At 40.9% G+C, this 25,767-nt stretch overlaps 1 protein-coding gene across 5 annotated transcripts in view; it reads left to right on the top strand.

The window, feature by feature from the left end:
* wdr7 (WD repeat domain 7) overlaps positions 1 to 25,767 on the top strand; it is a 686,509-nt gene that overhangs the window by 90,551 nt on the left and 570,191 nt on the right. For all 5 annotated transcript variants that reach the window (XM_043675775.2, XM_043675690.2, XM_043675605.2 and 2 more), the window contains 4 exons: positions 4,322 to 4,469; positions 5,488 to 5,736; positions 9,365 to 9,585; positions 24,444 to 24,639. In XM_043675775.2, the coding sequence (XP_043531710.1) occupies positions 4,322 to 4,469; positions 5,488 to 5,736; positions 9,365 to 9,585; positions 24,444 to 24,639 (814 nt within the window). The remainder of the gene's footprint in view (positions 1 to 4,321; positions 4,470 to 5,487; positions 5,737 to 9,364; positions 9,586 to 24,443; positions 24,640 to 25,767) is intronic.

Genomic DNA, 25,767 nt, shown 5'->3' with positions numbered 1-25,767 from the left:
TGGGTGAAGACGTTTCTCCTCATCTCTGTCCTAAATGGTCTACCCCTTATTCTTAAGCTGTGTCCTCTGGTTCAGCACTCACCCATCAGCGGAAACATGTTTCCTGCCGCCATAATCTTATAAGTCTCAATCAGATCCCCTCTCAATCTTCGAAACTCAAGGGTATACAAGCCCAGTTGCTTCAGTCTTTCAGTGTAAGGTAATCCCGCCATTCCAGGAATTGACCTCGTGAACCTACGCTGCACTCCCTCAATAGCCAGAATGTCTTTCCTCAAATTTGGAGACCAGAACTGCACACGGTACTCCAGGTGTGGTCTCACCAGTGCCCTGTACAGCTGCAGAAGCACCTCTTTGCTTCTATACTCAATTCCTCTTGTTATGGAGGCCAGCATGCTATTAGCTTTCTTCACTACCTGCTGTACCTGCATGCTTGCCTTCATTGACTGGTGTACAAGAACACCCAGATCTCTCTGTACTGCCCCTTTACCTAAATTGATTCCATTGAGGTAGTAATCTGCCTTCCTGTTCTTGCCACCAAAGTGGATAACCATACATTTATCCACATTAAACTGCATCTGCCATGCATCTGCCCACTCACCTAACTTGTCCAGGTCACCCTGTATGGCCTCCTGTTATAGATTAGATTAGATTACTTACAGTGCGGAAACAGGCCCTTCGGCCTAACAAGTTCACACTGACCCGCCGAAGCACAACCCACCCATTCCCCTACATTCATCCCTTTTACCTAACACTATGGGCAATTTCGCCTGGCCAAGTCACCTGACCTGCACATCTTTGGACTGTGGGAGGAAACCAGAGGAAACCCACGCAGACACTGGGAGAACCTGCAAACTCCACACAGTCAGTCGCCTGAGTCGGGAATTGAACCCGGGTCTCTGGCGCTGTGAGGCAGCAGTGCTAACCACTGTGCCATCGTGCCGCCCACGGTTATGAACCTGTATGAAAAAAAACTGAGAGCATGAAGAATGTCTTTGTAGAAACCACACCTTTTTTGCAGCAGTAGGCCTTTTAAAAAAAACTATTGGTGGGATGTGGGCGTCACTGGCTGGCCAGCATTTATTGCCCACTCCTATTTGTCCTTGAGAAGCTGGTGAGGAGCTGCTTTCTTGAACCGCTTCAGTGCACCTGCTGTGGGTCAATCTACAATACTATGGGGGAGGGAATTTCAGAATCTTGGCCCAATCACAGTGAAGGAACCATGATATATTTTCAAGTCAGAATGGTGAGTGGCTTGGAGGGGAAATTGAAGGTAGTGGTGTTCCCATACATCTGCTGTCCTTGTCCTTCCAGATGGGTTTAGAGAATGCTTTCTAAGGATCTTTGGTAAATTTCTGTAATGCATCTTGTAGATAGTACACAGTACACAGTGTTGCTACTGGAGGGAGTGGCTGTAGTGTTAATCAAGCAGGCTGGATGGTGTCAAGCTTCTTGACTGTTGTTGGGGCTGTACTCATCCAGGAAAGTGGGGAGTATTCCACGACAGTCTTGATTTGTGCCTCATAGATGATGGAAAGGCTTTGGGGAGTCAGGAGCTGACTATTGTAGCCATCACCAAGGAGAAGGTGCCAGAAAAATTGAATGGCCTGAAGGTGGATAAATAACCTGGACCAGATGGATTACACACCAGTGTTCTAAGGGAGCTAGCTGAAGAGATAGCGAAGGTGTTAGTGGTGATCTTTCAGGAATTGCTAGAATCAAACGTTCCTCATATGTTAAGCTTGTTATTCCTGGGACCATTCTCGTGAACCTCTTCTGAACCTGCCCCAAGGCTAGTACATCCTTCTTGAGATATAGGGCCCACATCTGTGCACAAATGTGGCCTGACCAGAGCCTTATGGAGTCTCAGAAATGCATCCCTGCTTTTCTAATCAAGTCTTCTCAAAATAAATGTCATCATTGAATTTGCCTTCCTCACTACTCACTCAATCTGCAAGTTTACCTTGAGAGAATCCTGGACTAAACTCTTCTCAATTCAGTATATGAACATAGCATCTAACTTAATGATGCATACATCTTTGCACTTCAGAATTCTGAATTTTCTCTCCATTTAGAAAATAGTCCATGCCTGTATTCTTCCTCCCAAAGTGCATCCCAAGGTTCAGTTGACTGGTGTGATATTATGGCTTTATGAGGGTATTTCATCCTGTCCTTTTTCTGAAGAAAGGTTAAGCCAGAAGTGCTGAACAGTCTCCTTTAAAGGCCATAATGTAAACAGTTTGAGAGGCCTTGGGTTTTTTCCTAAATTTGGAACAATACAAATAGCCTGAATGGATGGGGTCAAGCTCTTTCTTTCTCTCTCTCTCTTTCTGTCTGTCTGTCTCACTCTTTCTCTCTTTGTTTATTACTGGACTGGATGATTGCATGTGAGACAATCTATTTTACAGAATTTGCCTTTGTCCAGGGTGTGTTTATGGGATGTTAGTAAATTGGAACAGTTACTGTTTAATTCATTAAATAATCTATTATTCTGTTAAGTTTTCCAATAGTGTTGTTATTCCAATTTCTTCTTTCTTTTATTTTTTTTTCACTGTACTGTTTGAATAAATTGTATTTTGCTTCAAGCCTGGTAGTTTAACCAATTGAGTTGCCTCTGGAATGCAACACCTGCCACTTGCCTTTAAAATAACAAAATATTAAGGTCTAGGCTAGATTCTTCATATATTTTAAGGGGGTTTGGTCTGAAGCATAATATGGGCTAAATGTGTGCAGCCAGGTGAGTGAGGTGGGTAAGGTGCCACATGGATAGAGTGCCTGAAGTGCAGGATTGTGGGTGTTGGCTTGAAGGGCGAGTTTACTCATTCTTATTAGGCAAGTGAGTCAAAGGTTATCTCATTGGATGGGAATGTGAAATTCAAAATGCACCGACATCAAGCATGATCTTATTGAATGCAGGGCAGGCTTGAATGGCCCACATAGTCTACTTCTCCTTATTTTTATATATTCATATGAATGTTGTTAGTAGTTCACTGGTTCTTCTTGTTCAAAGCATTTTTGTTGGATAGGACAAAATATGGAGGAAATGGTCATTACTGTCCAGAGTCAGTTACATCATACATTATATATATTTTTCCCCCAGAAATGCAGTAGTGACGTTATCATATTAGAATTTAACCATGTCAAAAGTAGGCATATACTGTGCATTATTTGGATGTTGGTCTGAAAACATTAACTTGTCTCCAATTAACTCAAGAACCTAACTTTTTGGAAAAGACTCAATGAACACTGTATTTCTAGGTATGGTTATGTTTCTGTTAAATTTTAATAGGATTGAAGTTGTCTGATGGAGTGTGCAAGTTGTATGTTTTAAGGTTTGTTAAGTAAAAAGCAAATTCCAGTGTTGTCACTTTGTACTAAGAATCAATTTAAAAATAACAATCTCCCTCTGGTGAAAGCAAATATGAAATATTCCAATAAAACAAAAAAGGCTTACTCTGAAGCTACATGTATTTTCAGTGCAGGGACAGCTCTTCACATCCAACCTGTCCGTGTTAGTGTTTATTGTCAACATGAATAAATAATCTTGAACTTACTCCATGTATTTTCAAAATGCTTCAACTTACTTTCAGTCATCCAATCTATCCACCTACCTAACTTAATTTTGATATGTAGTTTCTGACTTAAGCATGAAACACAGAGGCCAGTTGCAAAGTCTCAACAATCTGCATATGTTGTCTCCTTAGTTGTAAATAATTTACTTTTAATTTTACATTTAAGACCACCGGTGCTGGAACCCTCAAAATTGCAAATAATCTCTTACCTTGTTCATTCTTTCATAATATTCAGATTATGTATTGTATCCCTTCACAGCTTTTAAGTGATGTGTTTTCAAGCTTTATTAATATTCTTTAATATCTGGCAAAAGTCTGTATTTCGCAATTTTTCATGGAAGTGAATTAAATGAGGTTATTTTTCTCAAATAAAGTTTTAGGAAAATAAGTGTCATAGAAATTTTATATTAACAGTTGTGACTGGCTCCTGCACAGTTAGTTTCTGCTGCTTCTGAAGTGTGCACTTGCTTAAAACTAAAATTGCCAGTTTAAATGATAATGGCTGACATTTTAACTTAAAACAAAATACCCCACGCAAAAAGTTAAAACTAGTTCATTGTCTTAAATTTTGTCTTTTCACATTTACTACAGGCAATGTTGTTTTGTCACCTTCTCGCTCTGCATATCTTTAATTCCTTTTCATTTTGCTACATCTGGTGTTTGTGCTTTGTAAGCAATATATCAGTAGTACAGACTGCTCACATTTCTATTCTATTAACTACAACTGGCCTTTTTATTTTGTGATATTGCAGCTTCTCATCTGTCCACCTGTTACACGGTTCTTTTATGGTCGTAGAGAACCCTTCCTTAAGTTACTGATTCAGGGAGATTCATCAGGGAGACTCTCAATATGGTGTATTCCTGAAACAGTAGACTTGAATCAGAAAGGTACCGTTCAAGGTAAGATGCTTGTACTGTTTTTAATTCTCATACTTGTGATTTAGTTCTACAGGCTTACTGTTTTCTTGTTCACTTATGCGACTGTCCTTAAAATCATTTTATTTAAAATAAAATGTAAAAATCATTTCAAGTTTAATTATTCAATGCTACCAAATTAATAGAACAATATAGTTCTGTGAAATATTTCCAATTTTAAGTGCTGCAAAAAGTAGTGGATTGTTTAATGTCTCCTGCTGGATTGTGGGATTTTTAATAATTGCAGTCACCAGAAAAATATTTTTCATTCGAATCTAATAGTTTGTCTTTTGGGTAACAGTGTGGTTCACTTATATATATTTTATGCTTCTTTTGTTCCTAATCAAGTGCTGGTAAGTACTGTGATTATGTGGGTAAGACTAATTTTATTTTCTGTACTTTACTAGTACCATGGCCATGTCTGCATTGACCAAAATAAGCAACTCTTTATTCAGGAGTGAATATTACAAGAAGCACATGTCTTGACCTGTTGTATCACAAAAACAGAGTGTGGTGTCAGGTTGTGACATAGTGTAAGCTAAAAGGCCTGTAGCATTTTACAAATTGGGAGACATGGCAGTGTACCTAGTTACTCATGGTGATCTAATCCAAAACACTGATGTGTTTCAACATATGTAGTTGAAGCATCTGTAGTTTTAGGCATCCTATTAAAGCAAAAAAGCCTCAAGGGTCTAGGCTATATTATGTCTCCCCTGTCAAATACTTCGAACATGATAAAAAGAAAAATAATGCAGATTATGGAAATCTGAAATAAAAACAAAATTCTGGAAATAATCAAAATCTAGCAGCATCGATGGAGAGAGAAACATGGATTTTCATGACTGCTTTGTTTTTATCTATTCAAGATATGTAGATTATTTTATATGAATTTGTTGTAATGAAAATGTAGCTATTTAAAACTTTAAAACAAACATCTCCTATCTGGAAATCAAATTTACTGTGCCTGATGTATTATATCTTGAATTTCAAATTGTCTTCACAGAGTTGAAAGTCACCACTTCTGCATGCTTACAAGATACATTTGATCATCTTGTTCCAAGGCCTGCTGGAATTATAGACCAGCTGAGCACACTTCCTGGCAGTGAAGAGCCTTTGAAGGTGACAGCTAGTGTTTACATTCCCTCTCATGGGCGTCTGGTATGTGGACGTGAAGATGGCAGTATTGTTATTGTGCCAGCCACTCAGACTGCTATCGTACAGCTACTGCAAGGAGAACACATGCTAAGACGAGGTAACAAAATATCCTTTGTATTGTAGCTTGAATTTTATGCTAAAATGCCATCTCTTATCATATACTTAAATGAGACATTATTAGATTTGCTTTTATTGTATACTTTATCAGAGGTGCCTGAATTCTTTAGTACTAATCATTTAGAAATTGTTGAATGTAAACAACAATAAATTTAGAAAAAAATATTTCAGGAAAAGTATTATGTTCCTAATTATGGACTGATTTGTTGAATCTGATCGCCTTTCTACACTTCTAAAATACAGATACTCTTTAAAAGTGTAAGTTACAGTGATAGTGTGCATTTAAATAAATATTTAAATTTGAGAGCTGTGTTATCCTTTGGTAATCGACTTCAGCCATTATTGAGTTGGCTTTGGTATAGTTAATATTAGGGGGCTATAATCTCTCAATTTGTACTATGTGGATCATTGGATAGAACCTACACAATCCTTTGCTAGATCTATGTCACATTAGAATTTTTTTAACCATTTATTCACAGGAATTAATATAGAAATAATTTCTATTTTTGTAAAATCACTACATTGTTGCAAATTCACAAAAAAAGCTGGATGAAAGATTGTTCACGTACTCAACAGAACTGCATTTCTCCCGAGACTATGCAGGAAATTGGTATCTGAAGGAAGGTGAAATAAAATTTCTCTTTTTTGTGTTTGAAAATGCGATTAGTATTGTATAAATGGGAGGGGAAAGGATAGGATCAAGCTGCAGGTGGGTGGGGAGTATGTTGTTCATGAACAGGCTTTTTGTAAGATAGATTAGCTCTTTAGACTATGTGAAGCACTCAGTAGTTCTGGAATTATATTTGGAAAGCACCTTGCTCAAGTCAAGGCGGATGATCCATTTATGTGAGAAGCATGATGTGATTACTGTATATCATGTACTGATAAGTAATGTTGTTTGATATGTGCATCTCCTAGCACTACTGTTCTGTGTATTCATTCATTGTGAAAGAGAGCAGTTTTACAATTTGCTTTTAGGTACTTGGTCTGATATTCTTACCAAAGCTGTCACATTCTTTTCTCCTGCAGTCATGGCAGGTTTAAATTCTCCTTAATTTTGAATTTTCTCTCTTGGCGTTCCCTGAGAGGTCTATTGAAAACTGTGGAACTACTGTGTCCCCATGCTTTTCTGTCATCAACTTCAATCAAGTTTGTTGGCATAGGTTTTAAGTTGTCAATTACTGCACATCAACAGTCTTGCATTTCCCTTTTGTGTTTCTACCCAGAATGCATATTCATTACCGAGTAAAGTTAGAGCCATCCATTAATTTTTAAATTGATTAATTGTATTAACAAAGACTTGGCTAATCTATGGGGATGCTTTGCCCCTAAACTCCACACCCAACCTTTTCTTCTCCACAGCTCTGCATAGGTCATTGTGTGACCCATGTCATCAAATCACAATATCATTTATCCTCATTTTCTCTGCACTTTTTTTGCTTATCTCCTTTAAAGGTGTCTGCTGCCCAGTTTAAGTCTCAAACTGCATTTCTCACTGAGATGTTGTCCCTCAGCCTTTTATAATCTGTTCCTCTTAGCAATTTCAATCTTCACCTTAGCTATCCTTGCAGTCACCTCTCTGAAATCACTTCTTACTGGTCTATACTGAACCTCTTTCTCGACATGATTTCTCATAATTATGGCTACCATCTTGATCTACATATCTACCTATCTCCCATTATCTCGACCCACTTTGTCTCGTGTCACAAAGAAGGCCATTTCTGAAAACTTTGTTCCAACTCCTTTCCACTTTTGCCTTCTTTTGTATTTAGTAATAGAAAAAGTTGTTCATTCGCTTACAATCTCGCAGTTTCCTTACTTTGATCTTCTGATAGCTGTGATTATTTTTCAACTGTTGATCTGATCAGTTACTATCTCAACTACACCATTAATGCCAAAGGCACTGAGCAAAGAGCAAAGAACACTACACAGCACTGGAACAGGCCCTTTGGCCCACCAAATCTGCACAAGTACATGGCGCTTTGCTAAACTAAAGGCCTCTGTTCCCTGCCTATTCATGTCTCTGTCAAGGTGCCTCTTAAACACTGCTATTGTATCTACTTTTACTACCTCCTCTGGCAGCACATTCCAGGTACTTACTACACTCTATGTTTAAAAAAAAGTTTCACATCTCCTTTAAACTTTCCCCCCGACTTTTGCCTTAAACCTGTGTCCTCTCGTAATTGGCATTTCTACCCTGTGAGAAAGGCTCCAAGTATTCATTCTGTCCATGCCTCTATAATTTTGTAAACTTCTATTCGGTTGCCCCCTGAAAACAGATCAAGTTTGTCGAACAGCTAATGTGTCCTCATAGCTAATACTGTCTAAACCAGGCAACATCCTGGCAAACCTTTGCTGTACCTTCTCCGAAGCCTTCTCATGGTGGTGTGGCAACCAGAACTGTATGCAGTATTCAAATGTGGCCTAACTAAAGTTCTATACAGATGTAATATGACTTGCCAATTTTAAATCCTCTGCCCCGACTAATGAAGGCAAACATACCATGTACCTTCTTGACCACCTTATCCACATGTTGTTATTTTCAGAGAACTGTGAACCTGTACATCTAGATCCCTCCATAGGTTAATGCTTTTACTTCCCTCTTGCATTAGACCTTTCAAAATGCATCACCTCGTACTTATCCAGGCTAAATTGTATCTGCCATTTCTCCTGCCTATCTATGTCGTACTGTATCCTCTGGCAATTGTCCTCACTTTCTGCAACTCCCCCAATTTTTGTGTCATCTGCAAACTTAGTAATCAGACCATCTACATTCTCATCTAAATCATTTATATATCTTACAAACTACAGAGATCCCAGCATTGATCCCTGCAGAACACCACTGCTCACAGATCTCCAGTCAGAAAAACATCCTTTCACTATTTTCTTGTCTTCTATCACCAAGCCAGTTCAATATTCATCTTACCAGCTCACCATAGACCCCATGTGACATCATCCTCTCTGTCAGCCTATCATGATGGACATTGCCAAAAACCTTGCTAAAGTCCATATAGAGAACACCCACAAGCCCTGCCTCATCAATCATCTTTGCCACTTCCTCAAAAAAACCTCAATCAAGCTTGTGAGACGTGACTTCCCATGCACAAAGCCATGTTGCCAATTGCTGATAAGTCCATATTTTTGGAAGTATGAGTAAATCCTATCCATAAGAACCTTCTACAGTAATTTCCCTACTACTGACTGAAGGCTCGCTTGTCTGAAATTTCTTGGTTTATCCCTGACTCTCCTCTTAAGCAAAGGAACAACATTGGCTATTCTGCAGTCCTTTGGGACTTCTCATGTGACTAAAGAGGACATAAAGATTTTGTATGAAATCCCAGGAATTTTCCTCCCTTGTCTCCCTTAGCAGTCTGGGATAGATCCCATCCAGCCCCAGGGACTTGTCTATCTTAATGCTTTTCAAAATACCCAACATTTTTTTTTATATACATCAATACGCCTGAAGTTGTTCCATCCTCAAATTTCCCAATTCCAGGGACACAGAGATAAACACAGTATCATTCATTATAAGATTTGTAATCACCACTTCTGACTTTGCATAAATTTATAAATGATTTTGAACATTTCTGTTCTTTTTCTTTGATCAGGCTGGCCCCCTCATCGAACTCTTCGTGGACATCGAAGCAAAGTGACATGCCTGTTGTATCCACACCAAGTCTCAGCTCGCTATGATCAGCGTTACTTGGTGTCAGGTGGAGTAGATTTCTCTGTAATCATCTGGGATATCAATTCTGGTGAAATGAAACATATCTTCTGCATCCATGGTGGAGAAATCACCCAACTGGTCGTACCACCTGAAAATTGTAGTGTAAGTTCATTCTGGTGATATTGAAATCCAGGTTTTAATGTTTTTACTCTTAATACTTTGACAAGTGATTGTACTTACGATACTATATGTTGTGCTAAGATCCCTATTTTCATGTAACACCAATTTTTTGCAGTTTAACATGTTACTTTTTTAACTCTAACTTTAACCTAGAGGAAACACTCTTTGAAAGAATCTTTTTTGAGGACAGTCCATAGGGGTATTCTTATGAAACTTTAAACTTTACTTTATGTATTTCAGTTTCACATTCAAGTAAGTTTCTTTTGACCAGATAAAATGTGTAGACGGTGATTATTTAGATTATCTCAACTCACTTTTTCAAAATGATGAATTTTCAACTCTCAGGCTATTAGAATTTAATATGATATTTAGATTTTATTTAACAAACATATCCAAAATCTCATTCCCTATCAAAGTTGACAGTGTAACTGGATTAGAGAGTCAACTGATGTGTTTTTGGAAAGAGAAAGGAATAAATGTTGAGCAGGTGGCTTAGTATAGCTAAGAAATATCAAAAGGAATAAATATGATGATTGTGAATGGAAAATGTTTTGATTTTAAAGTGAGTTGAAAAGCACAGAATAGATTCAGAAGGAAACAGTTGTGTTTGCATTGAGAAAATGGTGTAAACATTCCTGGAAAGCTGCTAGTCAGTAACATTAAAATGCAAGAATTTAAGATGAACCTGAGAAAATGGTGAAAAGATAATGAGAAGCAGCAAGCATTTGTTAGAGGTTTAAAGAGGAATGGCCACCTGGAGTGCATAACAGTTCAGACAGATTTTTTTTGTTTCTAATCTGGAAATGTCAATGTAAAACGAAAACAGAAATTGTTGGAAAAACTCAGCATGTCCAGCAGCATCTGTGGACAGGAAGCAGAGTCAATATTTCAGGATGAGAGGGAATCTAATTGAAGCTTACAGAATACTTAATGGCCTGGACAGAGGACATTTGAGAGGATGGTTCCATTGTTAGACAAGAAAAGGACCTGAGGGCACAGCTTTAGAGTAAAGGGAAGACCCCTTAGAACAGTGATAAGGACAAACCTCTTCAGCCAGAGACTCGTCAGTCTGTGGAATTCATTGCCACAGAAGGCAGTGGAGGCCAGGTCATTGAGTATATTAAAGACAGAGATAGGTTCTTGTCAAGGGAATCAAGGGTTATGAGGACAAAGTAGGAGAATGGAGTTGAGAAACTTATCAGCTATGATTGAAGACTCGATGGGCTGAATAGTGTAAATTCTGCTCTTATGTCTTATGGTCTTATTATCAAAACAGTGAGTTCAAGTTAGGGAATGATCCAGTGATCTGTTCAGATTGCAGTTATGAATACAGCTTCAAATGCCATGATACAAATAAAACAATCCAACTCTGAAGACCTTGCGGAAAGCTGACTTATTTTTAATTTTTGAGAATTGCAGTTTTAGGAGAAGCTGGATAATGATAGGTTCTGATATAACTTTGTTGAAAATCGAACAAAGAATACAATTAGTGAAGATTAACTTTGAGGCTCATATCAAAACATTTTCCAGAAAGAATGATCACAAGACAAAAAATTTAGGTTGCGAACTTCTGTTGTAATCCCAGCTGATGTAAAATGGGACATGTCCAATCCCCGAATGAAATCCGCTTTGATCGATCATACAGTCAGTTCTTCTGAATCACGATGTTTGAGTTCTTGTGCAACCCTGTGTTATAGAAACAGCACTTAAAATGTTAACGCTGTAATCGAGTTACAGCCAATTCAAGTTTGAAAAGTTTGCGCTTTAGAAACAGTGTCCCTAATTTGTCATTCACGTTGCAGCGAATTCGTGTTGATGCAACATGCATTATAACAGAATGACCTATGTTTTAAAATTATATAGTTAATCAAGGTGGTGGTTAGTTACTGAAGCATTTTCACACAAGACTGCAGAAGACAAATTAATAATATTAAAAAAAGAAAACTAAGGTATTACAGTTGAAAAGATCTTTATGCAATCATCAAACCAAGCTGTTTCCCAGTATCACATCTTAGAGACAACTACGTCCAGAGAAATTACACTCATTTCTCAAGTCTAGATTGGTCCATTGATTGTGTTGGTTGAGACATAATCCTGATGGCACAACAGATTGAATAGATTGTTGTTATTAAATTTAAATAAGGAACTCTTAAGTCTAATTCAGTCCAATGGTGCATATAGAGTAGCCAAGAAGCTTAGGCAAATGATTTATCAAGTTAGAACCCAGATCATCAGCAAAGGCTGCATCATGTAGAATATATATATCGGATAGAGTATAGTTATCACCTGTGTTCCATTGTAGAAGTACAGTGAAAAACTTTTACAATGTCTCCCTTCTTATGGCGACATCATCATTATATAGCAATATATTGCCAAGAATGCAACAAGAAAGTAATGTCTCTCCCATTGCCACTGTCCTCGAGAACAAGGGTATCAGCGGGGATGAAATGGAAGGAGAGGGGAGTAAGGTCCACATAGAAACCTCTTCTGTCCAGGTAAGCAATAGAGACACAAGCAAACTGAGACTCCTTATTTGCTAACCTAGGTACAGAATGATGAGGGGATTTAATGAGTCTGATCACCACATTTAAGGAACGAAGCAGAGACAAACTCAGCACGTTCTACATGATGTGGATATGGGAGAGGCCCATCTCAAAAGAGAACATTCTTATGGACTAGGCTCAGAAAAGCTGGGGGAAGGGGAAATGAGGAAACTGTTGAAATCCACATTGATGCCCTGGGGTTGAAGTGTTCCGAGGCGGAAGATGAGGCGTTCTTCCTCCAGGCGTCTGGTGGTGAGGGAGCGGCGGTGGAGGAGGCCCAGCACCTCCATATCCTCGGCAGAGTGGGAGGGGGAGTTGAAATGTTGAGCCACTGGGCGATGTGGTTGATTGGTGCGGGTGTCTCGGAGATGTTCCCTAAAGCGCTCTGCTAGGAGGCGTCCAGTCTCCCCAATGTAGAGGAGACCGCATCGGGAGCAACGGATACAATAGATGATATTAGTGGATGTGCAGGTAAAACTTTGATGGGTGTGGAAAGCTCCTTTGGGGCCTTGGATGGAGGTGAGGGAGGAGGTGTGGGCGCAGGTTTTACAGTTCCTGCGGTGGCAGGGGAAAGTGCCAGGATGGGAGGGTGGGTCGTAGGGGGGCGTGGACCTGACCAGGTAGTCACGGAGGGAACGGTCTTTGCGGAAGGCGGAGAGGGGTGGGGAGGGAAATATATCCCTGGTGGTGGGGTCTGTTTGGAGGTGGCGGAAATGTTGGCGGATGATTTGGTTTATGCGAAGGTTGGTAGGGTGGAAGGTGAGCACCAGGGGCGTTCTGTCCTTGTTGCGGTTGGAGGGGTTGGGTCTGAGGGCGGAGGTGCGGGATGTGGATGAGATGCATTGGAGGGCATCTTTAACCACGTGGGAAGGGAAATTGCGGTCTCTAAAGAAGGAGGCCATCTGGTGTGTTCTATGGTGGAACCGCTCCTCCTGGGAGCAGATACGACGGAGGCGGAGGAATTGGGAATACGGGATGGCATTTTTGCAAGAGGTAGGGTGGGAAGAGGTGTAATCCAGGTAGCTGTGGGAGTCGGTGGGTTTGTAGAAGATGTCAGTGTCAAGTCGGTCGTCACTGATGGAGATGGAGAGGTCCAGGAAGGGGAGGGAGGTGTCAGAGATGGTCCAGGTAAATTTAAGGTCAGGGTGGAATGTGTTGGTGAAGTTGATGAATTGCTCAACCTCCTCGCGGGAGCACGAGGTGGCGCCAATGCAGTCATCAATGTAGCGGAGGAAGAGGTAGGGAGTGGTGCCGGTGTAATTACGGAAGATCAACTGCTCTACGTAGCCAACAGGCATAGCTGGGGCCCATACGTGTGCCCATGGCTACCCCTTTGGTCTGGAGGAAGTGGGAGGATTCAAAGGAGAAATTGTTAAGGGTGAGGACCAGTTCGGCCAAACGAATGAGAGTGTCGGTGGAGGGGTACTGTTGGGAACGTCTGGAGAGGAAAAAACGGAGGGCTTGGAGGCCCTGGTCATGGCGGATGGAGGTGTAGAGGGATTGGATATCCATGGTGAAGATGAGGTGTTGGGGGCCGGGGAAACGGAAGTCTTGGAGGAGGTGGAGGGCGTGGGTGGTGTCTCGAACGTATGTGGGGAGTTCCTGGACTAGGGGGGATAGGACAGTGTCGAGGTAGGTAGAGATGAGTTCAGTGGGGCAGGAGCATGCTGAGACAATGGGTCGGCCAGGGTGGTCAGGCTTGTGGATCTTGGGAAGGAGGTAGAACCGGGCAGTACGGGGTTCCTGGACTATGAGATTGGAAGCTGTGGGTGGAAGATCTCCTGAGGTGATGAGGTTCTGTATGGTCTGGGAGATGATGGTTTGGTGATGGGGGGTGGGGTCATGGTCAAGATGGCGGTAGGAAGAGGTGTCCTCGAGTTGGCGTTTGGCTTCAGCGATGTAGAGGTCAGTGCGCCAGACTACCACTGCGCCCCCTTTGTCCGCTGGCTTGATGGTGAGGTCAGGATTGGAGCAGAGGGATTGGAGGGCTGCGCGTTGTGAGGGTGAGAGGTTGGAGTGGGGGAGGGGGGTCGACAGGTTGAGGCGGTTGAGGCGGTTAATGTCCCGGCGGCAGTTGGAAATGAAGAGGTCGAGGGCAGGTAATAGGCCAGCGCGGGGTGTCCAGGTGGATGCAGTGTGTTGGAGGTGGGCGAAGGGGTCCTCAGAAGGTGGGCGGGAGTCCTGATTGTGAAAGTAAGCTCGGAGGCGGAGGCGACGGAAGAATTGTTCGATGCCACGGCATGTATTAAATTCATTGATGCGTGGACGGACGGGGATGAAGGTGAGTCCTTTGCTGAAGACTGATCGTTCGTCCTCAGTGAGGGGGAGGTCTGGGGGGATGGTGAAAACTCGGCAGGGCTGGGAGCTGGGAGCTGGTGTGGGTGTAGAGCTGGGAGTGGGGTCTGAGCCAGTACCTGGAGTGGGTGTGATGGTGGGGGGAATGGGGGTAGAGTCATGAGCAGGGGTAGTGTTCCCCTCGGGGTTCTGGGGGGTGGGGATAGTGACAGTGGGGTCTGTGGGGGGCGTGTCAGTAGAATGCAGGTGAGTGGCGCTGGTGGGGGCGGAAGTGGTGGCAGACACGGCAGTAGGGGTGGCGGAAGTGGCATCGGCACTTCCGCCACCCGAGCATGTGGCATCGGCGATGATGTGAGGGCCGGAAGTGGCTGTGGGAGTGGCCATGATGGGCGCAGAAGTGACATCATCAATCAGCGTGGGGGTGGTAGCTGCTCCGCCCTCAGACCCAACCCCTCCAACCGCAACAAGGACAGAACGCCCCTGGTGCTCACCTTCCACCCTACCAACCTTCGCATAAACCAAATCATCCGCCAACATTTCCGCCACCTCCAAACAGACCCCACCACCAGGGATATATTTCCCTCCCCACCCCTCTCCGCCTTCCGCAAAGACCGTTCCCTCCGTGACTACCTGGTCAGGTCCACGCCCCCCTACGACCCACCCTCCCATCCTGGCACTTTCCCCTGCCACCGCAGGAACTGTAAAACCTGCGCCCACACCTCCTCCCTCACCTCCATCCAAGGCCCCAAAGGAGCTTTCCACACCCATCAAAGTTTTACCTGCACATCCACTAATATCATCTATTGTATCCGTTGCTCCCGATGCGGTCTCCTCTACATTGGGGAGACTGGACGCCTCCTAGCAGAGCGCTTTAGGGAACATCTCCGAGACACCCGCACCAATCAACCACATCGCCCAGTGGCTCAACATTTCAACTCCCCCTCCCACTCTGCCGAGGATATGGAGGTGCTGGGCTCCTCCACCGCCGCTCCCTCACCACCAGACGCCTGGAGGAAGAACGCCTCATCTTCCGCCTCGGAACACTTCAACCCCAGGGCATCAATGTGGATTTCAACAGTTTCCTCATTTCCCCTTCCCCCACCTCATCCTAGCTTCTAACCTCCAGAAACTCGATCCCCTGACCTGTCCGGACTTGTCCGACCTGCCCAGCTCCTCTTTTTCCACCTATCCACTCCACCCTCTCCTCCCTGACCTATCACCTTCATCTCCTTCCCCACTGACCTATTGTACTCTATGCCACTCTCTCCCCACCCCCACCCTCCTCTAGCTTATCTCTCCACGCTTCAGGCTCTCTGCCTTTATTCCTGATGAAGGGCTTTTGCCCGAAACGTCGATTTTGCCTGTCCTCTGATGCTGCCTGAATTGCTGTGCTCTTCCAGCACCACTGATCCAGAATCTGGTTTCCAGCATCTGCAGTCATTGTTTTTACCTCAGAAAAGCTGGACCAAGCTCAGGAGGTGATTAGCAATACGCTGGAGCACCAACTGACAAAAGCCTAGTGCCAGCAGCTGGAGCTCCCCAGTTTTTCTCAGGCCTATGTCAGGTGGCTCTACAAGCTTCTGTATTGACGACTGAAAAGTTAATACGGTGACTGGAGCCATTTGCAATACCATTTGGACCTGCAAGTGTTTCAGCCATGGTTCATGGATTAATGAGCCTGATAGTGAGAAATGTCGAAATAACGAAAATGGCATAGCTGATTTTGCTCTTTGAAACTTCTGTCATTTAATGCAATCATGGCTGATCATCCGACTCAATACCTTGTTTCCATATTCTCCACTTACCCTTTGATCCCTTTAGCTGTAAGAATAATATCTATCTATCTTTTAGAAAATGTTCAATGTTTTGACCTCAGCTTCTTTCTGTGGCAGAGAATTTCATAGGCTCAAATTTCTCCTCATCTCAGCCCTAAATCACCTGCATATCTGTACATCCTGATTCTGGAGGCTTCTGGTCATTAGGAGCATCCTTCCTGCATTTCCCCTGTCTTGTCCTTTTGGAATTTCATAGATTTCTATGAGATCTCACACTCATTCTTTTGAACTTTGGTGAATATAATCCTAATTGATTCAACCTCTCATCATATGTCAGTCCCACCATCCAGGGATCATTCTGGTAAACCTTTATTGCATTCCTTCCATAACAATAACATCCTTCCTCACATAAGGAAACCAGAACTGCACAGAAGACTCCGAATGTGGTCTCACCAAGCCTCTCTACAACTGCAGCAAAACATCCCTGATCCAGTTCTTGAATCATGTTGCTATGAAGGTCAGCACATGCTGCACCTGCATGCTTATTTTTAGCAACTCGTGTACAAGGATACCCAGGTCTCCTTTTTCAATCAGTTGTCTTCAGACAACAATCTGTCATCTTGCTTTGGGTAATCTCATATTTATTCATGTTATACTTCATCTACCATGAATTTGCTGACTCACTCAATTTGTCCAAATCATAATAGCCTCTCTGCATCCTCCTTACAGTTCATCCTCCCACCCAGCATTGTATTGTCTGCACCCTGGGAAATATCCCATTTAGTTACCTCATCTAAATCGTTAATATATTTGGTGAATATCTGGGGTCCAAGCACTGATTCCTGTGGTGCCCAACTACTCAACCGCCTATTACTTGAAAAAAGATCCATTTATTCATGCTTTTCAGTAGAGCCATAGTTACAAATGACATTGAAGTAGGTGGGAAAGTACATTGCAACAAAAAGATAAGAAATGTGTAAATGATTATGGGTAGGTTAGATGAATGGCCAAAAAATTTGACACGGGAAGTTTAATGTAGAGAAGTGAGAGGTAGTCCATTTTGGTCAGAGAAACAAAAAGGCAACTTATTGTCTAAATGAAGAGATACTTAAGAATGCTTCCATGCATAGGGTTCTGGATGTCCCAGGTATGGAGTATTCAGGTACATGAGAAAATAAGGAAGACAAATGGAAGTTTGGTGTTTATTGCTGAATGAATAGAATATAAAAGTAGGGAAGTGTTGCTGCATCTGTGCAAGGCATCAGTGAGATCGCATCTGGAATATTGCATACAATTTTAGTCCCCTTACTTGAGGATGGATATTTTTTGATTTGATTTGAATTACTGTCCAAGGTACAAAATAGAGCGAAAAGCGTTGTTTAGCGTACACTACAGACAGATCGTACCATGCAGAGTCCATCAGTTAGCAGGTCAGAGTGCAGAATATGGTATTGAGGCAGTTCAGAGGAGAATCACTCAATTGATTGCAGAGATGAGTGTTTTGTCTTGTGAAGAGAGATTGAACTGTTAAGGCCTATACGTGCTAGAATTTAAAAGGATGAGAACACATTTACTTGAAATATACAAGATGCTAAAGGGATTGACACACTATATGTAAGGAGAGTGTTTCCCACGTGGGGCAGTCTAGAACAGGAGGCCAGAGATTTAGGATAAGAGTTAACAGATTTAAAGCAGAGATGAGGATGAAATACCTCTCTCAAAGGGTCATCTATTTGAGGAATTCGCTATCCTAAAGTCTGGTAGATGCCGGGACATAAATTTGAGGAAGAGATCACCAATTTTTAATAGGGAATTGGTTGAAGGTTTATGAAGAATGGGCAGGAAAGTGGAGTTAACGCTGAGATGAGATCAGTCATAATTGGATTAAATGGTGGATCAGGCTCAATTGCCTATTCCTGCTCCTAGTTCTCAAGTTTTTATATTATTTCCTGTGTGCTAACCAGTTCGTTATTCACTTCAATACACTGTCCCCAACCTCATGTGCTTCAATTATACATGCTAAGGTATTTCTAATAGTATAATTCACTTCAATAGCCTCCCAGTGTACAGTGACACCTGGGACATGCACTTGAAGAAACTGGAAGTCCCCTGTCAGAAAACAGTGTCATCTGACCTGGAACTTAATCTCTCAAAGACCGGGTTTGCTAAGGCCAAAGTGACCTATATGAAAGATGCAGTGGGTTAAGAGTGACTAAAGCAGTGGTGCAGCTCGTCATTCCATAACCAAATTGCGAATCATCAGGCTTTGAGAACGTGTCTATTCTACCAAAGGTTTGTGGCAAATGTCAGCACAGTAACTGCATGAGGATCAGGGTGGTGAATGCAGTGAGGGGAACTTGCAAGTCATGATGTTCTCATGCATTGACTACCCTTATCCTTTGAGATGATAGTGGTTGTATTTTTAGAAGGTGCTATCTAACCAGCCTTGGTGAATTTCTGCGGTCTGTCTCGTCAGAAGTGTACACTACTGGACATCAGTAGTGACCTGAATTATTGTTTATGTATGTGGTGCCAATTAAGAAGACTTCTTTGTTCTAGATGGTATCACATTTTTGATTTTTGCTTTGTGCTTAGTGGGCAGGTTTGAAGAGTCTGGAGATGAGTTACTCGCTGCAGGATATATTACCTGTGACCTGCTCGTACTGAATTTATTTCATTATATATAACTGCACATTTGTATAACTATTAATTGACTGTAATTGCCTTTTTATATTTCGATTAAATGCACGATGTACATTTTTGCATTGCAGTAGTCCGTTTCCTCTCCTCCATGAACTCTAATGCTGGGATCATTTGTTTTTAGCAATAGAATGCTCCCTAGTTATCTGATCCTTGCATCTTCCTTCCTGATTTCATAATTCCTCCTTTTTAACGATGTCCTTTTTTTCCTCTATCTCAAGCACTCAACGTGAACATATCATTTTATCTCTTGGTCCATTAAGACTCATTCCAATCCCTCAGGTACACTGTTAACTTGATGCAATTTGTGGTATTTTTGATGGCTTTTCATTTTTATGACACTTGAATTTTTTTTTTAACCTTTTTTCCATTTGAGACCTTGGAACATTTTAAAGTTTTTCTTTGCATATGTTTACACTGGAAATCAAGTGTGCAGTTGTTAATTTAAAGCTATCATAAACATTATCAAATTGTACAGTTCAACTTTCTATGCAACATTTATTGAACATCAGCTGTCTTATGTTTAAAAGCCTTGTTGCTCCTGGAGCCTGTGAAGGATAGTATGTCCTAAAGTTTTTATTAATTTTTTAAAAAGATTCTTATGGACATTTATTCCTCCCTTGAGAATGTGCACTTCAGATTTCTGCAGCATTTTTATCTCTTTCACTTAGCTAGAGTTCACCCTTGTCATGTAGATTCTCGTGATAGTGTTGTTTATGGCAGTGCAAAAGTAGACATTTTTAGCCATATTCAAGATTGTTTTGGTCATGCAGATAAATAAGTCACTGCCTATTGTGCTTTGCATACTCCTAAGTTACAATTTGTATTTTAACTACAAAATTTGCTTTGATTAGACTGAGATCTTGTCCCGAGGGATAACTGTTCAAAGTGGTTTTAGATCCAACCTTCCATTTAGATTGGCCGATGGGGATTTTGCTTCCCCGAATGAGTATGGCTCTTACTATCAAAGGGTTATAAAAAGCCAGATACCCAATTTTTACATAAAAGTACAAAGGCAAGCTTTCAGAGATGGGATCCATGTCACTTGAGTATCTACAAATGCACCAGCAGTGAGGGTTTTCTTGTGCATGTGACTTTTATTCAAATGATGTCTTCACTTTAAAATTGGAAGTTACAAGGGGCTTTTGACTCTCTTTATGTCTAGGTAATGCACTTTGTGACTTCAATTACGTGGAAAAATGTTAGAACATCCAACTTTGAGGCAAGTGGGTTACACTAGATTTTGAGCATTTAAAAACTATTCCCAAGAAAAATACAAGAAAATAATTTGTTTTAGTAAAGAATTGTACCCAACTGTATTAAGTGTATGGGACTTGTTATCGTCAGTCCACTGTGATATTGTGATGGGACTTACTGTAAGTGTGTTTTTGAGGTATAGCAGAGTTAGATTTCGTGGATAATTCAAACAAAGTACATGGGCATGCACCTTTGACAACACCTCAATTATTAATTTATTTAAGGCCTTGTATTTAAATAATTTGAGGAAATTGGTTGATTTCAAAGATTGAGAAGTATGAATTTGGTTTTAAACAGTCGCTATAAGGGATTTCTGACATTTTGTTAGACGCTGTATGCCATCCTTAGAACTGTTTGAAATTGTTTGCTAGAAATCACACGTATGAGTTGCTGTTATTCCATTCTGTTTAAAGTTCAGTTAGGATGTAACTAACCCATTTTCTTCTAAAATAATTCTCAGAATCCAACGAGAGAGTTAAAACTAATACAGTTATTCCTCGAAAAAGCTTTGGGGAGGCTTTCTATTGACATCTCCTGAACAAACCACTTCTGAAAATAGCCCAGTGACAACTGCACGTGTCTGTTGACAATTACCTGTATTTGTCAATATCACTTGACCTGTGTTAAGATGCCAGGCAGAAAGTCATCTGGAACATTATCCTTTTCTTCTTCACAAATTAGCAATTATTTGGCAAAAGTATTTTTTTGGTACAGTTCTCTGAAGAGAAAGTTTTCTCTAACTAGTATGGTGATTGGCACAGTGGCTCAGTTGTTAGCACTGCTGCCTCACAGCACCAGGGACCCAGGCTCGATTCTAGCCTCAGGGGCCTGTCTGTCTGTGTGGCTTTTGCACGTTCTCCCCATGTCTGCGTGGGTTTCTTCCTGGTTCTCTGGTTTCCTTCCACAATCCAAAGATGTACAGGCTATGCTATGCTAAATTGTCCATAGTGTTCAGTGATGTATAGGTGAGGTGCATTAGTCAGGAGGGTAAATTTAGAGCAATAGGAGAATGAGTTTTGTGTGGGTCACTCTTTGGAGGGTCAGTGTGAACCTGTTGGGCCGAAGGGCCTGTTTCCATACTGTAGGAATTCTATAGTATGTATCTATTAAGTTATTTAGAAGGATATCATATTTTAAGCACAATATGCTTTGCATTCTTTATTGAATAATTATTTTATAATAAATAGTTTCAGTATTTTTCAAAACTAATCTGGTAGTGGATTAGCACCCTGAAATGGATGGATTAGTATCTATAATTGTCTACATTGAGAACTGGATAAAACATATCTCTAATGTGTGTTGTGACCGTCCTCTTCTCTCATCCTGTTTGTCGCAATAGTTTAGTCGTTAATTTAAATTTGTCTTCTCTGGCATTTCTATTATAAATTTATACATCTACATTCATACTGAAAAACATTTCTGGAAACTAATTGACCTGTAATGGGGCCTTCAGTTAGTTCCTGGATTACTGTCGTCTTGAATAGGTGGTAGAAGAGAGGTGCATAGATTATTGGTAACAAGAGGGTGAATGATTATTAGGGGTATATGGAACGCATATTTAAGGTCATAATCAGATCAGCTATGATCTTGTTTAGTGGCAGAGCAGATTTCGAGGTGTTGAACAGTCTATTCCTACTCCTAATTTGTATAATTCATTATTTCGGGAAAAAAGCCTGGACTAATAATCCAGAGAACTTTAATTCAAATATTGTTATAATGGCAGCAGTCCTTCAGCAAATGAATGAAACTGACAACTGTGAAATCAAAGTGAAACACTTCATCTTTCAAAAGCAAACATAAATGAATAAATTAGATTCTGTACCATTTCTCTATTCCCCATTATAATTTTTTCGGACTCTGTGAGGAAAGGACCTACTGTTGGCTTAGTCAGATGTTTCCTTTTTAGACTGTAACAGATTTTAAAGTCCATTTTTATGTTGTTTGCTAATTTGTCATATTCTGTACTCCCTTCCTGTATCAGTTTCTTGATGCTTCTTTGCAGTACTTATGCAATGCAATACTTAGTGTCCTTTGTTAAACTTGGATATTTTGTGCCTTGCTGGAAATTATACTAGCTGTATCCAAGTAATGGATCCTGAAAGACCATTTATTGCTACTGTTTTATAGTAATCCAGTTCTCAAAATGTCACCCATTTTGTGGTTAGTGTATAATTGGGAGCTTGCATGGGTGACTCTCAAAGTCTTTATATGTCATGTTTCTATATTGGAAGCAACATGTCATCCTTGTCATTATACCACGGTTATAGGAAGCACATTTCCAAGTTATTATCACTTACTAAATTTAAAATAAATTCTTCCTTAAAAACCTAACGCCTGTGTTCTCTGGTCCATATACTTATGGGAATAGCTTTTATTTAGTCAATTTTATCTAAATCTGTCATCAGCTTTTATACTTCGGTTAAGGATTTCCTTTATCTCTTTTGTTCTAAAGAGAACCTTCTCCAAAATCCTTCATTCCTGAAACCATTCCGGCATTAAGCCTCCGTTTAATGTTGACCTGTTTGGTGTTTGTAAGTTAATGGGCCCTGTAATCTTGTTGCATGTCACAATATTTGTTTGATCATATTTTCCAATGTGACCTATTTGGCACTATTAGGAGTTACACCTCTCCATTTTAACTCTCTCCCTTGCAGTCAGTCAGTCAGTCTCTCTCTCTCTCTCTCTCTCTCTCTCTCTCTCCATTCAATGTCTGACTTGTGGCCCCTCCCTGTGCCCAATATTTGATTTGTGATGTCACCCCCTGCCTGACTTCTGATTTGTGGCCTGTCTATGTGCCTGACCTCCAACCTGTGATCTCTCACTCCCTCAGACTCACTGCCTCATTGAACCCCTTACTCCCTGATTCAACTTCTCATCACCGCCTCCTGAATTGGTGTTTCTATTTAGAATCCAGATCTGGTCTGTTACCATAGCTGTGGGGTTGTGAACATATAGGCAGCCCTGATAGTACAAAAGTGCTGGGCTGCGGCTGCTAGAATCCATGTTTTTTTAATTGACAGCTAAAGCTGCTCCCCCTGCCTTTTGCTACTCGTCCCCAGAGATTGGGACTAGTTTAGTTTGGAAACAAATTACTGCAGATGCTGGAATCTGTACTGAAGACACCAAATGCTGGAAATCAGTGTTCAGACAGCATCCATAGTGCTATCAGACATGTTGTGATCTCTAGCATTTTTTGTCTTCAGTTTAGTCTGGGAAACTAGGTCGGCATAGATGAGTTGGACCAAAGGGTCTGTTTGTGTGCTGTGACTCTGAACTTTCACACGGTGAAGTCATAGGCAAGGGAAATCGCAAGTGAGAACAATTAAAGAGGCCATGAACTATAACAGCCCCAGGTCATGATTTATGCAGCATCAAGACTTGGACTTTTACAGTCCAAAAGCTTCAGCATTGGATAAGATCTGAATGGGAACCCAGATTCAGGAGAGGCAAATGGTAACAGTGTGAGTCAGGCAGCAGGAAGCTTGAAAGAAGGTGCATCTTACATGGAAAGAGTCTGCAAGTCAGAGGTTCGGGGCCAGGGAGAGGTTTCATAGGAGGGTTGGGAAGGAAATGACTGCAAGGGAAGACGAGGTATCTTCAGTAAGCAGAGAGATCAGGGAAGTTTGGTCACCAGAATTGGTGGTAAGCAGGAGGGTACTGGAGGTAGAAAGTAACTTCTTTTAGTTCATTTTAAAAGTTTACTAGCTTGCAATACAGGAACTTAACACTGTAAAATATTTCAATTGCCAAATAGGTGGTTTTATATCTTTTTTTTTCCCTGTTAAGGAAGTTCCGAAAGAACATAACCCCAGTCTTAATTTCATTTTTGCATTTTTAAAAACACACCTGCAACCTTTAAATGGTGGCTAATTGTATATCTTTCTACCTTCTTGAGCACCCATAGATTGGAATCTGAAACAGGGCTTCTGAAAAGGAGCAGTTTTTTTCATGAATGGCAATTTAGTGAGTACTGGAAAATGACGAGAGCAGTGGAATATTCTGCATTTCCAGCAGTGTGCCAATTGCTGTTCTAAAATTAGTTCTCATTATATTCCATTGAATCTTTTCCTGTCCTTGTCACTTTTATGTATAGTTCATTAGCGTATAGGCAATCTCTAGTTGGCATTATGTGATAATAATATAATTAATTTAAAATTGCGTAATTTATGCAAGTAACAAAGTGTTTCTTTTAGTGAATGTATTTCCAATTTAAAATATCTGCCTAATGTTACAAAGTAAATATTTTCTTTGTTTTTGGTTTTGGTTGTAGTCTCGAGTTCAGTACTGTATCTGCTCAGTTGCCAGTGATCACTCGGTGGGTCTTCTCAGCCTTCGAGACAAGAAATGCATAATGCTCGCATCAAGGCATTTATTTCCTATTCAAGTCATCAAATGGAGACCTTCTGATGATTACCTAGTGGTTGGTTGTTCTGATGGGTCTGTTTATGTCTGGCAAATGGATACTGGTGAGTACAGTTATCTCATTTTAAATAGCTGCTAATGTTGTATAACAACTGTGGTCAAATGTGAGACAAGAACAATTCAAATTCTCAGTGATTTGTATTTACTTGTACTTTTCAAAATAATGGATGTAAAGCTTCATTTTTTTCTTCAAATAACGTGAAAATTTGACATCTTGAACTAGTAGGTTTTTGTTTGAAGTATAGCTCTGTTAGCTATACAGAGGGTACACCCCTCTGTAAAGTGTGGGAGAGAGAGATGGCGGCAGGTCAGACATTTGGAGATGGTGCCTGATTAATCACTGTAAACAAAAGATGCGATCACTGTTGGAAACACGTCTTTGATGTAATGTTTCTATCAGGACCTAGAGATCTCCTTCAGATAATTTGATTTTCGGATAATTGGTATTTGGGTAATCGAGGTTCCTCTGTATTTGGTAAATTATTGAGATTAATAGTCACCTGGTTTCATCCTTTTTTGCACTAACTCGCTCATCTATCATGCTTTGTCTGTGCATATAATATAGTTTCCAGCAGTTCAGTTTCTACATAACTCTAAACACGATATCCACTCTATATGGTAAGTCACTAATGGTATTTTATGAAGCAATCCAATCTTTTAATTTCATGAGCTCCTTATAACAATTTGTTTATTCATGGGATTTGGATGTCACTGACCTGGCTATTCTTTATTGCTCATCTAATAGCCCAGAGGGCTGTTGACATTCAACCACATGGCTGAGAGTCTGGAATCACCTGTCGGCCAAAATAGGCAAGGATAACAGATTTCCTTCCCATTACTGAACGAGATGGGTTTTTCCAACAAGGCGCAGTGGTCATTATTAGCCTTTCAATGACAAATTTTTTTTTATATTGAATTCAAATTCCACCATCTGCCATGACTGGATTTGAACCAGAGTCCCTGGGTCGTGAAATTTGTAGCATAGTGATGATATCACTCGGCCGTCACCTCCCCTTAACAGTGACCTCTTCTGTGTTGTTCAATAAACAGGAGTGCCCTGATTCCACCCTTTTTGTGCTCCAATGCAGGAAGTGCATGTCTAACATTGAGCACCTGCAAGTTCATTGTTGTCCTCCTCCTCCTAATAAGATATACATTGCTCCAAAGTGATG

Source organism: Chiloscyllium plagiosum, unplaced genomic scaffold, assembly GCF_037043375.1.
Source record: "Chiloscyllium plagiosum isolate Xiang-an unplaced genomic scaffold, Cpla_swu_hap1 HiC_scaffold_1, whole genome shotgun sequence".
NCBI classification, from domain to species: Eukaryota; Metazoa; Chordata; class Chondrichthyes; order Orectolobiformes; family Hemiscylliidae; genus Chiloscyllium; species Chiloscyllium plagiosum.
This window is presented reverse-complemented; position numbering and strand designations above follow the sequence as displayed.